This window comes from Dichomitus squalens, assembly GCF_000275845.1.
Source record: "Dichomitus squalens LYAD-421 SS1 unplaced genomic scaffold DICSQscaffold_1, whole genome shotgun sequence".
In the NCBI taxonomy this organism is placed as follows: Eukaryota; Fungi; Basidiomycota; class Agaricomycetes; order Polyporales; family Polyporaceae; genus Dichomitus; species Dichomitus squalens.
The window spans coordinates 2486094-2504788 of record NW_006766883.1 but is presented as its reverse complement, the minus strand read 5'-3'; the positions used below and the strand labels follow the sequence as shown (position 1 = coordinate 2504788).

Below are 18695 nucleotides of genomic sequence, written 5' to 3'. Positions count from 1 at the left end.
GCTTTGAGTCCGCCGCGCGCGCTCGTCTCCTCGATTTCCACCATGGCTTTCGCTACGAAAAAGGACGAGGAGAGCGGGCTCAGCACGTACTACAACAACAAGACCACCATCATCCAGGAGGCCCGCGTCTTCAATGAGTCCCCCATAAGCCCGCGCAAGTGCAGAGCTCTGCTCACGCGCATCGTGTACCTCCTCTATGTTGGGGAGACATTCAATACACAGGAAGCAACGACGCTGTTCTTTGGCACGACGAAGCTGTTCCAGCACAAGGACGTGCGTATCTTGTTCTGCTTGGACACAGCCGAGCAGTTCTCTGGGAAGTACAGGCTGGACTGATGGCTTCGTCTCGACAGAGTGCTTTGCGCCAAATGGTTTACCTCGCGATCAAGGAACTTGCGTTGACTGCAGAGGATGTTATTATGGTTACGGCCAGTATCATGAAAGACATGCAGCCCAATTCGGAGGTCATCTACCGGCCGAATGCTATCCGTGCTCTCGCCCGCATCATCGACGTGAGTCCCTCCTGCTACCGCCTGTCACATTCACAAGGGTGTTAGCTAAGACTGAACGGTAGCCTTCCATGGCACAAGGTGTGGAGCGTTTCTTCAAGGCCGCTATCGTCGACAAGAACCCATCCATCTCATCCGCCGCGCTTGTCTCGGCGTACCACCTCTTCCCGAACGCCAAGGACGTCGTGAAGCGATGGGTGAACGAAGCGCAGGAGGCGGTCAACGCCAAGTCGTCATCTTTCTTCGGTTCGGGCAGCTCCAGCGGGGGGTATCTGGGCTGGGGCAGCTCGTCGTCGAGCTCGAACACGGGGTACCAGCCGATCCCGTCCACGAGCTATGTCACGCAGTATCATGCGCTTGGGCTGCTGTATGCGATTAGGCAGCAGGACCGGATGGCGGTGACGAAGATGATCCAGCAGTTGGGTGGAGGCAAGTCCGGTGCGGGGACCACGCTAAAGAACCCGATGGCGCTGTGTATGCTCATCCGATATGCGGCGAAGGTCATGGAGGAGGACCCGAAGTACGTGCTCTTACTGAGTCGTATTAGTGAACGATATCCTAACGCCGGCATGTAGCGTCCAGAGACAGATGCTTGACCTTCTGGAAGGCTGGCTCCGTCACAAAAGCGACATGGTCAACCTCGAGGCTGCACGGGTAATCTGCGAGATGAGGAACGTCACCCCCGCCCAGCTCACTCGGTCTATTGCTGGTGAGTCCTCTCTCAAGTAAACCATGGTTCACTCTGACTCGCCATCGTAGTTCTCCAGCTCTTCCTCTCCTCACCCAAGTCCACGCTCAAGTTCGCTGCCACCCGCACTCTGGCCGCACTCGCCGTCACCCACCCGCAAAGTGTCGCTGCCTGCAATATTGACCTCGAGAACCTCATCTCGGACCCGAACCGCAGTGTCGCGACCTATGCCATCACGACTCTCCTCAAGACGGGCAACGAAGCCTCCGTTGACCGCCTCATGAAGCAGATCAGCGGCTTCATGAGCGAGATCAGCGACGAGTTCAAGGTTATCATCGTCGATGCCATCCGCTCGCTTTGCCTCAAGTTCCCGGCCAAGCACGAGTCGATGCTCGCGTTCCTCTCAGGAGTGCTTCGCGACGAGGGCGGCTACGACTTTAAGCGCGCGGTGGTCGAGGCGATCTTCGACATGATCAAGTTCATCGCGGATTGCAAAGAGCAGGCGCTCTCGCACCTGTGCGAATTTATCGAGGACTGCGAGTTCACGAAGCTCTCAGTTCGCATCCTCCACTTGCTTGGCGTTGAGGGTCCCAAGGCGCCGAACCCGACGAAGTACATCCGGTTCATCTACAACCGGGTCGTGCTCGAGAATGCGACGGTTCGTGCGGCTGCTGTGTCCAGCTTGGCGAAGTTTGGCTTGAACAACCTGGACGAGAAGCTCGGGAAGAGCATTCACGTGCTCCTTAACCGGTGAGCTGGACGATAAACGTGACATTGCGTCAACATCTACTCACTTCTGGCGTAGGTGCCTTGATGATGTCGATGATGAGGTCCGCGACCGCGCTGCACTCTATCTGAAGGTGTATGAGGAGCCGCCACTCGTGCAGCCTTACATCAAAGAAGGTGCTCTTTTACTCCTATTGCAGATCAGACGTAGCGTTGACTCAGTTGCAGAATCCATCTACTCCCTTTCCGCTCTCGAGTCAAAATTGGTTTCCTACATCAGCGACCCTGATGCACAAGATCAGCCCTTCGATGCTACGGATATACCCAAGGTCAGCAGAGAACAGGCTGCGAAGGAATCTGCGCGTACGTCATCTATCCTTCTGTGTTCTATTGTCAGAAGCTAAGGAGAGTACTCAGGCCCAAGCACCCTGGAGACCATCGGCGTTCCTTCATCATCGAAGGCCGCCACGCCGCCGCCTCCCTCCGCTGCAGAGACCCAGTCCAACTACGCTCAGCAGCTGGCGGAGGTGCCCGAGCTTGCGTCATACGGGCCGGTGCTCAACAGCAGCACCAAGCCTGCTCCCCTCACGGAGAGCGAGACCGAGTATCAGGTGTCTGTGGTCAAGCACATATTCAAGGAGCACGTCGTATTCCAGGTATGCGTTCACGCATCGCTGTACATATCTACGTTTGTCTCATGACGCCTTCCATAGTTCAACGTGTCCAACACTATTCCAGACACTGTCCTTGAGCAGGTTTCCGTCATCATGCAGACGCAAGCCGACTCCAGTCTCACAGAAGACTTCATCATCCCCGTCCCTACGCTCACGGCCACGACATCACCCGGCATTGTATATGTGTCTTTCACGCGCGACAATCCAGAAGAGTACGCCCAGGCGTCCTTCCAGTGCATCCTCAAGTTTGTTAGCAAGGAGCTCGATCCCACGACTGGCGAGCCCGAAGAGGAGGGCTACGAGGACGAGTACCAGCTCGAGGACACGGAGCTCGCCGCGGCGGACTACATCATTCCTAGCTACGTTACGTTCGCGTCGGAGTGGGATCGTTTGCGTAGCGGCGTGTCCCTCACGGAGACGTTCTCGCTACCTGCTATGGAGTCGCTCAAAGGTGCGTCGCGTCTGATTCGCTTCCAGGATGTCGGATGCCTCCTGACTGTGCATCGCAGCTGCATGCAATTCCGTCATCGAGATCCTCAATATGCAGCCATTGGGCGGCTCAGAAGAGCCCCAGCAGCCGACCGTGCACACATTACAGCTCTCTGGTCTCGTGGGAGGCGGTGGAGGGAAGGTGCTCGTACGCTGTCGCATGACCTACTCGAAGGCGCAGGGCGTCACCCTCGAGGTAGGTGTGCGGTCAGAACAACAAGCGGCTGCGGACCTGGTAATCGCGGCGATTGGTGGTTAGTTGTCTATTATTGGATCGATGCAGCACTGTCTGTAGGTGGGGGATACCATTATGTGTGAATACGCAACTATTCCTATTCTGATTCCACGAGTGAGATGTGAGTTCAGTTGCATTCCATGACAAGTGCTACAGATATGCGGAGGGTACGTCCGCCACTCCAGGCAATTGAGAAGGAGCATTGGAGCGTGCAGACCAGAGGGCATTCCACAATGTACGCGGGGCGAGTCGTATTCAGGTTGAGGCCACCAGGGTTGCTAGAGCTAGAGAGATGTCAGTCAAATATGGGCGGTTAACGAAAGAGACTCCTACTTGAGCTGTGCGATGTGCTAAGCGACGCTGCCTGTCTGGTAGCTGAGATGTCCTCCAGCTCGCCGACGATGTCCATCACGAATGCATGCCAGTCGAGGTACGGGGTGCTATTCGTTAGCCCATCTTCTGCCATCGCGGTACAGAGGCCCCTGAATGCATCGAGCAGCGACGGGGTGATGAGACTGGCAGTGGGAGATCCGGGTGGCTTGGACTTATTCTTCAACACGACCAGAATCTTGCCGCATTCCTGAAGCGCAGCGGGATCGCGGGCCCATTGCCTCTGCCTCCAAAGTGGCGCTACGAGCGTGAACTCCAGGGATTTGTACATGCTCTCCGCCTGGTCCAGAAGGTCGCCAAGAACGTCCGGGCATTTCCTCGAGGCACTCAGCACGTTGAGCGCCAGCCTGCAGCAGACGAAGAATGTCTTCAGCCCGTCAGTTGATGACGCTTCTTGGACACATTGGTCGAAGGCAACCGCATTGAGCGCCTTCATGACTACGTCGTATGGAAAGGTGAGTGTAGTGATCTGTAAGAAACGGTCAATGAACAGCTACTAACCTTCGACACTTCCAGATGGGAAACCGTACTGCTCGAGCTGGGGAAGCTCAAGGGAGAGCTGCAGAATCGCTAATGCGAGACGTCCATAGGGTTCTCCTCGCGTGGCATATGTGGCCATGAGCGGAAAGAAGAGGGGGTCAATTTGCTGGGTATGGGGCCACACGGGTCCGATCTGGAGCGTTCGCCGAAGCAAGCTCGTCACTTGCTTGGCACGGATCGCTGGCTCGGTGTCGTGTACCTCGCTTTTGTAAGACTTGAGAGAGAACATCGCAGAGAACATTGAAGGGGTACCGATATAAGGAACGTATCCACCGAGAAGGACCAGAAGAGGGAAGAAGTTCGAGGGCGCAGACGACGGATGGTGCGTCGCAGGTTCCGGGGATTGGACTTCCAACCTAAATACCTCAATGGTCTCAAGTATCTCAAGATCCAGGTAGTGCAGGGCGAGTGGTAGTTTGGTAGAGATCGAAGGTCCATGGTAATCCAGCAGGTCCTTGCGGCATCGGAGCCAGGCTTGTCGGCAAAGTTTGATCATGAGCCACGCAGGCAGCTCTCGAAAGAACACCCGACCGCTCGTCCGGAGAATTCCTTCTCCGTTTGCACTGAAGAAAGCGGCCAATAGGATGGCGGCTTTGACCGCGTCTCGAAAAGACTCCGTTGCGGCCCAATGACGATATCGCACCCTCGTGGCGTCAGTGAGCAAATGACCGATCTGAAAACCCAGATGGTTCTCGTTGTAGTGTAACTCCCGCATCAGGACTGTGTGGATATTAACCACAATCACGCGGTAGACCATCCAGGTGAAGGGAGTTGCGGAAAGGAAGATGCAGAGGACGATGATGATGAACGAAGCCGTTTGTTGAAAGAATTGAACGGCTAGGCCGATCATGAAGAGATGCAGGGAGATGGCAAGGGACGAAACCGAAATGAGGGCCGCAAGGGGAATTGTGACGTTGAAGAAGGTTCGGAAAACCTCCATGTATGGCCATGCAATGCTATGGTATGGACGCGATCGCGTATAACAACGCTGTTGAGACCGCTGGTCACCCATACTCACCCAAAGCAAATATGACGTGATGCAAAGCCACAGGACAGCCAGGCTTGAGATGAAGGCGATGAAGGCGCAACAGGCTGCCAGCAGCCCAATGTAGTAGGACGCGTCGAAGGCGGGTGTGGCCGCGCCCGTGGCCTGCGCCAAAGAGATTGGGGGTTGCGTGGAGTTCACGAAGGCAGAGTTGATCGCGTAGCTCTCAAGCTGTTGCGAGATTCCAGCCATGAGCACCAAAGAAGGATCCGTCGACGGAAAGAGTGAGGGATAGAGCATGGTCAATTGGGCCGCAGATGCCCCAGCCAAAAGGGCTGACTACGTGAGGATATCAGAACCATCACCACCTTACAGACCGCATGGACCAGAACATATGTATACTTACCAGGACGAGGAACATGTCGAACTGTTCCTTCGGTCGCTGCACAGCGGCATCCAATTGTTCTTCGTAGGCTTGTATGCATATAGCCCAGTCTGCTTCAGTCTTGCTCACATCTTCCTGTATCAGCAATGAGCAAAACGAATCCGCTTGTTTGAATGTTGGTGCTCGCACTCACCATAGTGCTTAGACGGGAAAGTAGAAGAGTAAGTCAAGGGAAGGTAGCGGCGACTCGTGATTCACAATAGGTCTTGAGCCGTATGCGTAGTGCTAGTCATCTGGCTTCGCCAGGACGACCAAGCTCAGGACGACAAGACTGCGGACGGCCTATCAACGTAAACTGATTACAGGTACATGCCAGTGGTATAAATCACGGCATTGTGGTTCCTCAGGCTAGATCAGGCGCCAGCCTGGTCATCAAGGCAGTGTGCAGCGTTGGCATCCACACTGAAACGACGGACGCAACGCTTCGCGAGTGGAACTGCCTTAGCCTACGACGGCCATGGGGTGCTGGGTCACACATCCTAGCGACGATGCCGATCCTCGGATGTGACGAGGCTACCAATACTGGAATACTTTAAAGCTCATAGCCGCAGAACGCTGCTCCCGGTCATGGCCAGACGTGACCCCTCATATCTCCCTCCGGTTGGATTTGCAAGGAAGTCTGTGTTCAGTGCCACCACGCCTTGAAAATGACCCTAAGTAATGTACAAACCTTGGTCTGTCGTTAGAGTGTATGGTTGTCGTGGGGCGCTCTGCCCCAACTTATGAGTATTCAGCAATTCTATGCCGAGTAGCTAGTATGAAATCTCATGCTTATGGCGATTGATTGCTCGTCTCACACAGACCTGCATGATATTTCAGGCGTGTATGCTAAGCGAGGGGTAATAGTGTCATCAGCCGTCTGGCCACAGCGTAGTCAGTTGGGAGTTTCCATCTTCTCGTACTATTATGCTCTCATGACGATGCGCCCCGACTCGAACCGTCCCATGAACAACGACACGGGGGTGGTCACTGACGCGTATCCGAGTCATAGCCGGAAGCGATGCTGCTGAGGACAAGCACTGTGCTCCTGAGCGCTCAGCGCTTGGGCACAGCTCGGATGAACGGACCGGAACCAGGAACGTGCGCACGTGAATCGAACGCGTTCTGCACGGGCGCTTTGGCGTGTGGCGCGCACTTCCTCTGGGCTTCTTTCTGCCGACAGTCATGCCGCTTGCCCATTCTGCCTTTCGCCCCTACCCACATCTTTCCTGGAGTCTTTGAGATATTCAAAGCTGTGCACTCTAGCACGGGCTACTTGGCATGGATACACCCTCGGATGGGTCAGCAGGAGGGGACGAGAGGCATCCTCTCATTCTCTTGATATCGGCATTCTTCTGGGTCATATGTGCGTAGAGCCTGTCCGATTCGTAGAGAGCAATCGATCACAACTGTTCGTCGCAGTATGGTTGCTATCATGGGTGAAAGCATTGGTTGCTTTTGCGACCATATCCGTGCCCAGATTCATCTACTCTGTCCTCTCCTACTCTATGACCTTGACGGTAAATGTCTTCACGAACGCACTGCTCCAGCTCTCAGGTCACTGACATCTGTCCCGAATCATCTCACTTAGTTGAACTTTTGGTCATTCGCGCTCCTCTTCCTTGCCTGCGCTGTCGCACTCAATTATTGGATACGCTTCCGGTACTTGAACAAGTACACTCAGCTCAAGGAACCGCCCTTGATTAAGGCGGACGCACAAGAGCTGCACCCGGATGTCAATACTCCTGAGCAGCAGCCAACATTCCACAACTATCTTGACGAGTTTCTACAAGCAGTTCGCATATTTGGCTTCTTGGAGAAACCGGTGCGTGAGCTCAACAGGTAGGATCTTTTCTGGCACTCATCGTATCCCTCACAGGTTTTCCACGAACTTGCGAGGCATCTGCAGACGAGAAGGCTGCTCGCTGGGGACACTCTCTCGCTCGACCACGACAAGAGCTTCTACTGCGTCATAGACGGCAATGTGCAGCTTTACGCTCAGACCGGACATACCATGCACCAGGGTCGAGGTGGGACATGGGACGAGGAGGACATGAATGGATATCAGCTGCTCAATCAAGTTGGCCCTGGTGGAACATTGTCTAGCCTATTCACCATCCTCAGCTTATTCACCGAGAACGTTAAGATGAGTTGGCAAGACGGTGATAGACCCGACGAGGCGGACTACCGGAGCCGAAGCAGAACCCCAGCTTCAGGTACCCCTTTGCGGACGCGGACGCGGCGCTCAGACTCTGACGTCTCGCAGCTGGATCTCGCCTCTGCGCAAGCTCAACGGTCTCGTGCAGCCTCGGTGTCTTCTTCCGGCTCAACTGTGCATGCTGCCGACGCCACTTCCCCGCGTCGTGGACGCTCCGGTTCTCGCGACTCCCGTTACGGCAGGACGCCTAACGGAGAGTCTGTCTACGACGCTCGGATCACTGCCAGCATCTCCACAGAGACGCAGAGCCATTATGGCGTCGTTGCGCGAGCATTTGAAGACAGCACCCTGGCAGTGATCCCAGCGGAAGCGTTCCAGCGACTGACGAAGAAGTTCCCCAGGGCGGCAGCTCACATCGTTCAAGGCAGGGTCTCATCTATCTCCTTCGATGTGTTAACTAATCTTAGTACGCATGGTCTTCCAGTCATCCTCACGCGGTTCTCTCGCGTCACCTTCAACGCAGCACATAACTATCTCGGCCTCACAACGGAAGTCCTCCGGACAGAGAAGGCTATCAACGACATCGCCTGTCACCCTTTACCGCAGTCGTTCTATCAAGGCGGCCTAAAGCAGCTTCGCCAGCGGTTCGACGGCGTGCCCATTTCCAACGACTCTGACACGGAGGGCGACTACTTCAGCTATGGCTCCTCTCGCAATTCCAGCACGTCCTCGCTGTTCGACGACGTCAAGCTCAAAGGAACTGGAATCAAACCACGCGCAGGCTCCAGCGCATCGGGCATGACTGCGAATGGCTTCTCCCCCGCCACGCCCTTCAAGGCGCACAGCTCGCGCCACTTGGTCCAGGCTGGCGACCTCCTCACCTCGACCGGGAACCACGCCGACGGTCCGAATGCAATCATGCGCACCGTCAGCAGCGGGGGCACCGCTGGGGCCCCTACCCCCCGCCCAGAGCCGCTCGACCTCCCATCGTTCAAGCTGCAAAGGGTGACGGCTTCCGCAGACGAGTTTGATCTGCGTGAGGAAGTTATGTCGTGCATTGCCAAGTCGATCGGGCTCATCCAGCCGCCACTGAGCGGCGGGGACTCGGTTGAGGCTTCCCCGGCCTTGCCTCCGAGCGACAGCGGGGCAAGCAGCAGCCGGCGCGGGGGCCGGGAGGCTTTCAGGTCGTCTTTCGGCTCTTTGTCACTGCTGGATATCGGGATGGACGATGCGGCGTCGAGCACGGGGCGGACGGAGAGCTCGACATCGTTCTATGCGGATGGGCATCTGAGCAATCTGGATAACGAGGTGGAGATATTGTTCTTCCCCGCTGGGTCCATATTAGCGAAGGCTGGCGAGCGGAATACTGGTAAACACTCATTCGCCATGGGGTGCAGCTCAGGCTAAGATTAGCTGGACAGGACTGTTCTACGTCATCGACGGCTTCCTTGACATGATCTTGCCCCCGGAGCACGGCGACGGCGAGAAGGAGAAGACGAACAAACAGGCCAAGACCGCGCAAGGAAAGAACGTCCAGCCAGACCAAAACGAGACACGTTCACAGTCTCGTTCTGATTTTTTCCTTGGCGGTTCGCGCCCTCGCCCTGATGACCAGACACGCAGCAAGAGTGACAAAGACCGCTCCCAGAAGCCGCTGTTCACCGTCAAGCCTGGAGGCATCGCTGGGTATCTATGTACGTCATTGCTCCCATTATCGCTGTCGGGTATGCGGCTCACGCAGCTGTAGCGTCGCTCTGCCAGACTGCGTCGTACGTTGACATCGTCGCGAAGACGGACACCTATGTCGGCTTCTTGCCATCGCCCGCCCTGGAACGCTTACTCGAACGACGCCCGATCGTCCTACTCACCCTCGCCAAGCGTCTGATCTCCCTGCTCTCACCTCTTGGTACGTCCTTATGACATATACACGGCGTTGACGCATCATGACGTCGCGAACCGTAGTCCTTCACATCGACGGCTCTCTCGATTGGGTGCAGGTCGATGCCGGCCAAGTGCTTTGGCGACCGGAAGACGAAAGCGACAGCTTCTACATCGTTATCAATGGTCGTCTTCGTGCTATCACCGAGAAGGAAAATGGCGCCATCACCATCGTGGCTGAGTACGGCCAGGGAGATACTGTCGGAGAGCTGGATGTCATCGCCAGCTCCCCGCGGAGGAACACTGTTCACGCTATCCGTGACACGGAGCTCATTCGCATGCCGCAGACGCTGTTCAATGCCATATCTGCTCGGTATGTGTAGTTCCTCTCTAAGTACTATTCTGGCTGATTGACATAGGTAATACAGGAATCCGCGGACAACAGCCCAGTGCGTATTTTGTCACACTACATGTCGTAACCGGCTTCCTAACCCCTTTCAGGCTTCTCCGCATGATCGCCTCTCGTGTCCGCACAGAACTCGACACCTCGTACAAAAGCATGGCAGCTGAGCGCTCCCGCGGAGGGAATATCAATCTCAAGAACGTCGCCATCCTCCCCGTCTCCCGCAACATCCCAGTGGAGGCCTTCGCGCGCAAGCTCCACACCGCCCTCGAGGCTATTGGGGCACCCACAGCGTTTCTAAACCAGGCGTCTGTCTCCGACCACCTCGGCCGGCATGCGTTCACGCGAATGGGCAAGCTCAAGGCGGCGGGCTGGTTGGCGGAGCAGGAGCAGAAATACCGGATCGTGCTATATATCGCTGACTCAGCTGTGAGCAGCTCGTGGACGCAGACGTGCATTCGCCAGGCGGACTCTGTGATGGTCGTAGGCATGGGCGACGATCCAAGCATCGGAGAGTACGAGAGGCTGCTATTGACGTTAAAGACAACAGCGAGGAAGGAGCTCGTGCTATTACACCCAGATAGGTCAGTCGTGCCTGGATCAACACGAGAGTGGCTCAAGGTGTGTCTGCACTCCGGTTACTATTTCGAGAATTTGTGCTGAAATCTTGCCAGCATCGTCCTTGGGTCCACCAGCACATCCATGTTGAGCTCCCGGTGAGTTGGCTCCCCATCGAATCGGAGATGCTCCCTGATAAGTATTTGCTAGGGCCTGAACCCATCTGTTGTACGAACACCAGCTGCGCCTCCAGATCCTGCTGCCGTGGTGGCGCTCAAGAAGATGAAGGACCGGGTGCAGAGCGAGATCCAGAGGTATCGCGGCGCGCGATCCGACCCACGACCCCAGCGGCCTCCGCATATGAGCGACTTCGCACGCCTTGCGAGGAGGATATGTGGCAAGTCGATCGGTGTCGTCCTGGGCGGAGGCGGGGCGCGTGGTATCTCTCATCTGGTACGTTTGCTAGAAGTGCCCCGTGGCTCGGATTTATCACGTCCTCCATAGGGCGTCCTACGTGCTTTGGAGGAATGTGGGATTCCAGTAGACCATATCGGAGGTGAGGAAGTCACTATTTCTGCTTGAATGTGTGCTCACAGCAACACGAAGGCACCAGCATCGGCGCTTTCATTGGCGGACTGTACGCGCGAGAAGGCGATATCATCTCGAGCTCCGGCAGGGCGAAGCAGTTCAGCGCCCGAATGGCCAACTTCTGGAGGATGCTGTCCGATGTGACCTACCCCATCGTTGCTTACACTACTGTACGCATACCATCGTTCCTAGAGTTGAGGTAATGTGCTAATGTCGCTTGTTTAGGGTCACGAGTTCAATCGCTCCATCTACAAGGTTTGTTTTAGGTTCTGATATTGCAGGATACCGCCAACCTCCCGTCTGTTGTAGGCGTTCTATGACCTCCACATTGAAGACATGTGGCTGCCGTTCTTCTGCAACTCCACGAACCTCAATCCTTCGCAGATGGAAATCCACGAGACGGGATATGCATGGCGGTTCATTCGTAAGACTGAATTGGGCAGAACCCTCGGATTCTGGAGCTGAAAATCAGCTGACTAGGGGCTTCCATGACATTGGTTGGTCTGCTCCCGCCGATCTGCGATAACGGAAGTATGCTTGTAGACGGCGGTTATGGTACGTAAGCTGTTGCACTAGCCGCCTGTCTTCGCTGACTTGAAGCGTGTTGTAGTCGACAATCTTCCTGTGAGTCCATCGTTCCTTCAGTCGAATAATAGTTTGACTGGGTATGTAGGTTTCCACCATGCTCTCGATGGGAGCGAGCGCCGTCATTGCGTCGGATGTCGGATCGGTGAGTGCATTGAAAGCCCAATGACAGCTCAGTTCTCATGGTTGCGGTCACTTACGTAGATCGACGACAACTCGCCACGCAACTTTGGTGACTCTGTCTCGGGCGTGTGGCTCTTCATTAACCGATGGAATCCCTTCTCGAATGCCCGAAATGTGCCCGCGATTACCGAGCTGCAGCAGCGGCTCGCGTAGTAAGTCTATCCGATCCTGTTCTATGGGACATACATTTGACCTAGTCCTCAAGCGTCTCGAGCGTCAAGACTCTTGAAGAGGCAAAGACTATGAAGGGCTGTCTGTACATGCAGATGCCAGTGCAGGAGGTACATGTCACAATTCCTGAACGCGTGCACAATAACACTGACACGCGGTTGTGCAGTATGGCACCCTGCAGTTCGGAAAGTTCGAGGAGATACAGAGGAAGGGGTACCACGCAGCCATGGATTTCCTGGAGAAGTTCGAAGCAGAGGGCCTTCTGCCGTCACCCTACGTGGGGGAGGCGAACAGGCCTGCAGCAGGTAGGACGCGTGGCCGGAGCGCCCGTAGAAACTCAATATAACTGCTTTCGTACCTATCTCTCAATGCTGTCGTAAGTCGTTCGCTGCTTTCTTGTGGCTTCATACTGACAAATCTGCGGATGTAGTGTAGCTTTCCTCTTACATCAAGGACAATGTATGTTCGACTCAATATGTACATCGGCAATTGAGAAGTATCTGAAGTGGGGTATCTGAGGAGACTGCCGGAGTCAAGTAGACCGTCTCCCATTCGTAGTATTGGGATGAACAAACCGGGTATACGCGACCCATTCTTCCGGCTATGAAGCATGCAGAGAAGGGGGACTCACGATCCTCCCAAACCAGGTCTTCTTCAATGATCCCGTAGGTTTAGATTCAGGTGCATGTTCTGGGGTTCTCACGAAGATCTGCAGCACAGCTCCATTATCTAAGCTTCCGCTCGAGCCCGAAGACAGTCCCTAGGATTCCCTCGAGGCAGCACGGTCGCTGGTAGCTAGGATTCTAGAAGGGAATCGCTCGTGTGCTGCGGTAGGAGTTGTGTTGTGTATAAAATGCGCTTTGCTCAGGTGAAGCATTGCGTCGACTGCATCGTATCTCACTACGAAAGCATTACTCGCGAAAATGATCGTGAACATGCCGCCCCATTTGGTCTTCTTGGAGCGCATCGGAACACATATATTCCGCGAGCCCAGCTCCGTCTGGGGCTACCTCCCTCAGGTCAATCAATGGGGCGGAATCCGGCTGGAGTGGGAGGCGGAGCGCATTGGGGGCCTAGACCACCTTCCGTGGTTCAAAGCGACACCCATTTGTGAGTGGACTCGACACAATTTACACGCGGTAGCTGATGGTGTCCAAGACAATGGGGAACGCCTCGAGGTCTTCTCCGCATTCGGCACTTCGAAGAAGGCGGCCAAGGAGGAGGCGGCCAAAATGATGGCCCTCAGCGGGCACTGCGTAAGCCGATGCCCTTCTCTACGCATAGGTATTCTGGTGCTGAGTCGACGCAGTGAGCGCCATATTGCATGTCGGGGCACCTTCCCGTTCTCCCCCACCCCACCATATACCTCTTGTGAATCCTGCTATCATGCTGTCGTGAATCTCGCTTTGTCTCTGTGCGTTGTTGTATGGAGATATATGTATTCGTTGAATTATATGACCTCTTCGAGTGCCCGCCTCAGCTCCGAGTCCAGCATTACTGAAAGGGTGCTTGAAGCTATAGCATAGTGATAACTTTGCCATCGTGGAGCCATGCTTTGTCATACGAGCGTAGCAAACGGATTTCGCTGGTCACTGGCATCTGGTGCAGCCACGGCGGCAGTACTGTACTTAGTGTACCCTCGAACTGACGCGATGGAGGGCGCGGAACCGGGCCGGAGCGAGTCGTGCGTTCTGGGCAGCGATCCGCGCCACAAAGTACCAGGCTGTCTCCGCACTTGTCTTACAGTGCACCTGTCTTCCTAGACTCCTGACTTTGCGCGTTTGCTGAGCCTAGCCTACCAGGAATCTCACTAGGCATGGCGTCATCCTCCGTTCCATCATCAGAAGTCGCGGCGTCGAAGACGGACAGTGGAAGTGAAGGTCAGCTTGATGTTTCGGTCTTGAGGGAGTTGGCTAGGAAGGCTTTGGTGGATTCACTCAATTCTGTGCGTGGCATCACTATTTCCTGTGACTACGCGATCTAAATCACAACAGGTGAACGGCGCAAAGACCCTTGTGTTGGATCCGACACTGGCAGGCCCCCTAGGGTTGGTCACGGAGGTTGCGGTGCTGAAGGTGAGCACAGGCACACTTCATACGCGCACTCCTTCTGACGCCCTGCAGCATCATGGCGTGGATAAGATGTTCTGGCTAGAGCCTGGGGCTCTTTCTGCAACATCCACAAACATTGTATACCTATGCCGACCGTTCATCAAGTGGATCAAGATTATAGCAGGTTAGGTTTCGCCCATCTATTCCCCTCCGTACCCTTCTCATTTATCGCAAGACCAGGTTAAGCGACATGCCAGGGAGAACCAAAAGCACACCTATACCATCTTTCTCGTTCCCCGGACATCCACGCTTGTCACTCGTATCCTCGAGGAAGAGGGCGTCCTTGGCGATGTCACCGTTTCCTCATATAACCTACAGTTCATCCCTATTGCTGATGACGTGATATCGTTGGAGAACGACAACGCGTTCAAAGAGATCTGGGTGGTGAGTACGTGGCTCCCTTCTCGTATAATCGTATTCAACTCTTACACGGAGAATAGGACGGAGACGAAACCGTAATTTATGACTCCATGCAAGCCCTCCTTACTCTAGAGAAGCTACATGGCGCATTCCCCCGCATTATCGGCAAAGGCGACTATGCCGCGGTAGGTGTCGTCCTCTCCTTGCCGCAGTCACGACTGACACAATTCACAGCGCCTTGCTAACCTCCTGACCAGGAACACCCCTCAAGCAGCAGCAGCAGCGCCTGCCGATACACACTTGAGCGCACCCTCGGACACAATTGACTCATTGATCGTGCTCGACCGCCGGGTGGATATGATCTCCCCTCTCCTAACACAGCTCACATACGAGGGTCTGATTGATGAATTGATCGGCCTCAAGAATTGTCGGTGTGTCCGCCCGTCTGATAAATTCTTTGTTAATGCAATCCTACAGCACACGTCGAGGTGTCAGTCTCCCTCGTCTCGCCTCCACCCGCGTCCAACCAACCGAATGCCTCCGCAGCACCCAATGCAGCGTCAACGTCAACGGCTACAGCCACGTCGCTGACAAGGGAGAAGAAGCGCAAGCACCATCTCACCACTGCGACGGATCCATTACTGGCGGAGCTCCGGGACCTCAACTTCTCCGCTGTGGGCAAGAAGCTTAATCAGGTGGCGCGACGGCTCGACGACGATTACAAGGTTTGCTTCCCGAAAGACCGCTGACGTCGTGTGATCGCGCCTGACGTGATGTGCCTCGCTAGCTTAGGCATCAGGCGATGACCGTTGCCCAGCTCAAGGACTTCGTAGGGAGACTGGGGGGCCTCCAGAACGAGCACCAGTCGCTCCGGCTACGTGAGTTGCCCCCCTGCCGCGTGGTCACCATGTGGGCAACACTGACTCTCGTTCTGCGTGATAGATACTGGGTTGTCGGAGATGCTGGTGCCGATGACGAGGACGGAGGAGTTCAACAAGTCGTTGGAGATCCAGCAGAGTGCGTCTTCAACACCAATGAAGATGTCCGAGGAGTTGACTGCTGCGATTGTCAGATTTGCTCGCGCTGTATGAGGTGAATGCGCAAATCGCGGCGATCGAAGACTTGATTGCGCAAGGAGCGGACATGCGCACTGTCGTTCGGTTGCTTTGTCTAGCTAGCGTGGTGACCGGAGGTGTTAAGGCCAAGTTGTTAGAGAACATCAAGCGTGAAATCCTGCAGGTGCTGTTCCTCATATCTCCGTCACCCTACTTGGCCGGCTGACAGTATGAAATCCAGACATACGGTTATAACTACTTACCGTTGCTCTTGTCACTCGCTGCGCCACCACTGTCAGTCCTCTTGCCCAACCCTCTGCCCCACAACGCCCCTCCGTCTGTCGCAGATTCCAAGTACCCCTACGCCAACCTGCGGAAATCCCTGCGGCTCCTAGTCGAGGATCCAGACCCCATGGAAGAACTCGAGAACGACATAAGCTACGTATACTCCGGCTTCGCGCCGATCAGCGTGCGCCTCGTGCAGTGCGTAGCGCAGAAGGGCGGCGTCCTGAGCAATCCGGCCGCGGAGAAGGAGAAGGGAGCAGACAAGAAGGGCTCTGGCGCGGACGGCGACAGCGCATCACGGAGAGGGGGCACGGCGGGCACGCCCCTGGTGCAGGCGCACCCGATCGTGGGCTGGAAGGGCTTCGAGGACGTCATCGCGTCCATCCCGGGCGAGACCGTCGACATCGTGCAGAAGTTACCCGGGGGCCAGGATGGCGGAGCGTTTCCCCCCGTTTTGTCGCTGAGTGCGTGCAGCTGGCCTGGCTTCTGCGCGGACGTTCTGACCGCCTACGGCATGCTGATATGAATCGGTTCGCACAGTGCTTCCGAGGGAACGCCCGACGACGACGGTCGTGTTCTTCTTGGGCGGGTGCACCTACACGGAGATCGCTGCGCTCCGCTGGGTGGGGCGACAGAACAAAGGTGGGCGGGCTCATTTCGCTAGGGTTTTTCTTTGGTGGGACGTGCTTCTGAATTGTTTCGTGTCCTGCGCTAGGCCGGAAATTCCTGATAGCAACCACGGGAATCATCAACGGCAACACGATGATAGACAGCATCGCGGGCACGGCGAGCGCCACGTCGAAAGAGGTTGGGCTGTAGCCCGTCGTAGATCGTGCATGCCGCTTAAGGCGTCGTGCGAGCCCCTTAGGCATCGATGGATATATAAGTAGGGAAATATACGGCGCTCCGTCCAGTCCCTCGCCTGACCTCGTATATATGCGATCGTACGTGTTCACGATGGGCGTATTGTGGGCAGTTCTGCCCCTTTTTTTGCTGCATAGATGTACGCGTACATATACCAGAGACTGCGTCTGTTATCCTCCCGTCGGGAATAGCCTCGGCTCTTGAAGAATTCGAGTAGTCTTCCATACCTTCCTGGCAATCTCACGACGATGCTTCGGTAATCTCGCATAGCGTCCCCCGACCCCTGGCCGTGGAGGCAGGTGGCGTGGACGCTGGGACCCCATAGGGGTAGCGAAGATGCCGCAAAGACTTTGCTTACGGACGTGTCCGTGCCAGTGCGCACTGGGGAGACGCCCGTGGTGGTGTGGTTCAAAGCATGAACCTGACGCGCCCGCAGACGCGTTAGACTACGTGCGCTGCCGCCCATCCGCCAGTCTCCACTTGGAGATCACATGTTTTTGCTGGCGAGCGGGCCAGTTTCTCACAGAAAGGACACGTTGGATTTGTCGAGATACTGGGCTTGATCAAGCGTGATATTCAGACATTATGTACACGCTCACGCGACCTGGTTGATCCTGAGTCTCCCCTTGAACCTCTGGGCGGGCGCTAAGTACTCACATGCAATGGACTCTGGAGTATGCAAATATCTGAAGGTCTAGTTCCGGAAGAGCTGGACTTACGGACGTGCAGAGAGGATAGATGGCGCGGGAGGAGGGGGAACACGGACCAACACAACGGTTGCCATTTCTGACAGGATACGCGCGAGTGGTGGCCGGGGTCCACGGTTTGACGGGGAAGTGCGATCGAAGCGCGTTACCGGACTAGAAAGCCGTCAGAGTGCACGGTCCTCCTCTCGCCTCGCTATAAAGCCCCTTAGCTAGAGCCTATGCGTCATCCACACCTCTCCCCTCCACCACGACCTCTACCCTCCCACCAGGGGCTCCCCAAAACTCGCCCGAAGCGTTGAGAGCTCAGCAGGTCAGCCTGCTCCGTCGTTTCCCGAACGTCCGTGCTCACGGGTCCACTTTCCGCGCAGTCGGCGTGATGGTTGTTACTACCGGAAAGCAGCAGAGCGCGGCTGACCCGTCCAAGAAGGCGTCCACCACCGCCAAGGCTAGGAGTGCGTATCTGCCTTATCTGCGTGCGTCCGAGGGGCGTGCTGACGGTCCGGGGGACGCGCGCGCACAGGAAAGTCGAGCGGTGCCGGCGGCAGGAAGAAGCTGACCGACTTCAACAAGTTCATGCAGACGGAAGTCGCGCGGCTCAAACAGGAAAATCCCGACATGCCGCATAAGGATAGGTGCGGAACCAGCGCGGTCCCTGAGTGCTTCCATCAGCGGGAGGGGCTTATCGTCGTTGTATCGGTCATAGGTTCAAGCTCGTCATCGACAATTGGAACAAGCAGAAGGAGAGCAAGTAGACGAGCCCCTGTCCAGTGTCCTGCCCTTGCTCCGTGCAGGATCCCCTCTAGCAGTTCGCTCTCCCTCTGGTGGATAGGCCCTGCCGTGTCGGGCCGGAGTCAGACTGCATCTGCTCCAGCGGCGATCATCGACTGTGTTTGTGCTACCATGTGTTCTCAAGCTCCGGCGCCCTCATCCCTAGTTTAGTTCTTGCTCTCTCTCTGCCCCGTTTGACCTACTAACGTTTGGATTGTTGTTTGCGAAGTCGATCGTAGGTACCGGATGCGCTTTCGGTGCTTGCGTGTGCGATGTATGAATATGTGTAGGGTGACTGTACATTATTCGCCATGCTGCATGCAGTAATGATCAGGTCTGTGTACCTCCGAGTTCAACGTCA

General features: G+C 55.8%; 6 protein-coding genes across 6 annotated transcripts; 5 read left to right on the top strand and 1 right to left on the bottom strand.

The window, feature by feature from the left end:
* Positions 1–42: 42 nt before the first annotated feature.
* On the top strand, positions 43–3345 carry DICSQDRAFT_48032 (coatomer subunit gamma; the record flags this gene model as incomplete). The annotated part of the gene is made up of 10 exons (XM_007359874.1): positions 43–273; positions 354–512; positions 575–1029; positions 1085–1218; positions 1269–1947; positions 2003–2100; positions 2152–2286; positions 2341–2579; positions 2637–3048; positions 3107–3345. The coding sequence occupies 10 exons, from the start codon at positions 43–45 to the stop codon at positions 3343–3345; spliced, it is 2781 nt and encodes a 926-aa protein (XP_007359936.1).
* A 93-nt stretch (positions 3346–3438) lies between these two features.
* On the bottom strand, positions 3439–5750 carry DICSQDRAFT_176896 (uncharacterized protein). The gene is made up of 4 exons (XM_007360581.1): positions 5643–5750; positions 4213–5575; positions 3655–4149; positions 3439–3605 (listed from the first exon to the last, which is right to left on the bottom strand). The coding sequence occupies exons 1-4, from the start codon at positions 5655–5657 to the stop codon at positions 3577–3579; spliced, it is 1902 nt and encodes a 633-aa protein (XP_007360643.1). The 5' UTR covers positions 5658–5750; the 3' UTR covers positions 3439–3576.
* A 1111-nt stretch (positions 5751–6861) lies between these two features.
* DICSQDRAFT_151551 (patatin-domain-containing protein) lies at positions 6862–12693 on the top strand. Its single transcript, XM_007360580.1, has 23 exons — positions 6862–7026; positions 7083–7180; positions 7252–7485; positions 7540–8242; positions 8303–9187; positions 9240–9512; positions 9566–9724; positions 9781–10069; positions 10125–10145; positions 10198–10720; positions 10774–10815; positions 10868–11110; positions 11162–11213; positions 11264–11415; positions 11471–11500; positions 11555–11669; positions 11726–11800; positions 11856–11869; positions 11919–11975; positions 12035–12165; positions 12219–12294; positions 12351–12560; positions 12615–12693. The coding sequence occupies exons 1-22, from the start codon at positions 6942–6944 to the stop codon at positions 12528–12530; spliced, it is 4437 nt and encodes a 1478-aa protein (XP_007360642.1). The 5' UTR covers positions 6862–6941; the 3' UTR covers positions 12531–12560; positions 12615–12693.
* Positions 12694–13107: 414 nt separating this feature from the next.
* On the top strand, positions 13108–13483 carry DICSQDRAFT_142789 (uncharacterized protein; the record flags this gene model as incomplete). Its single annotated transcript, XM_007360579.1, has 3 exons — positions 13108–13294; positions 13343–13440; positions 13469–13483. The coding sequence occupies 3 exons, from the start codon at positions 13108–13110 to the stop codon at positions 13481–13483; spliced, it is 300 nt and encodes a 99-aa protein (XP_007360641.1).
* Positions 13484–13914: 431 nt separating this feature from the next.
* DICSQDRAFT_151549 (Sec1-like protein) lies at positions 13915–17083 on the top strand. Its single transcript, XM_007360578.1, has 13 exons — positions 13915–14129; positions 14179–14259; positions 14308–14419; positions 14471–14679; positions 14736–14840; positions 14890–15082; positions 15133–15380; positions 15443–15533; positions 15598–15672; positions 15728–15894; positions 15952–16459; positions 16536–16637; positions 16711–17083. The coding sequence occupies exons 1-13, from the start codon at positions 14001–14003 to the stop codon at positions 16812–16814; spliced, it is 2124 nt and encodes a 707-aa protein (XP_007360640.1). The 5' UTR covers positions 13915–14000; the 3' UTR covers positions 16815–17083.
* Positions 17084–17814: 731 nt separating this feature from the next.
* DICSQDRAFT_151547 (uncharacterized protein) lies at positions 17815–18682 on the top strand. Its single transcript, XM_007360577.1, has 3 exons — positions 17815–18018; positions 18087–18198; positions 18270–18682. The coding sequence occupies exons 1-3, from the start codon at positions 17943–17945 to the stop codon at positions 18316–18318; spliced, it is 237 nt and encodes a 78-aa protein (XP_007360639.1). The 5' UTR covers positions 17815–17942; the 3' UTR covers positions 18319–18682.
* The last annotated feature ends 13 nt before the right edge of the window (positions 18683–18695 follow it).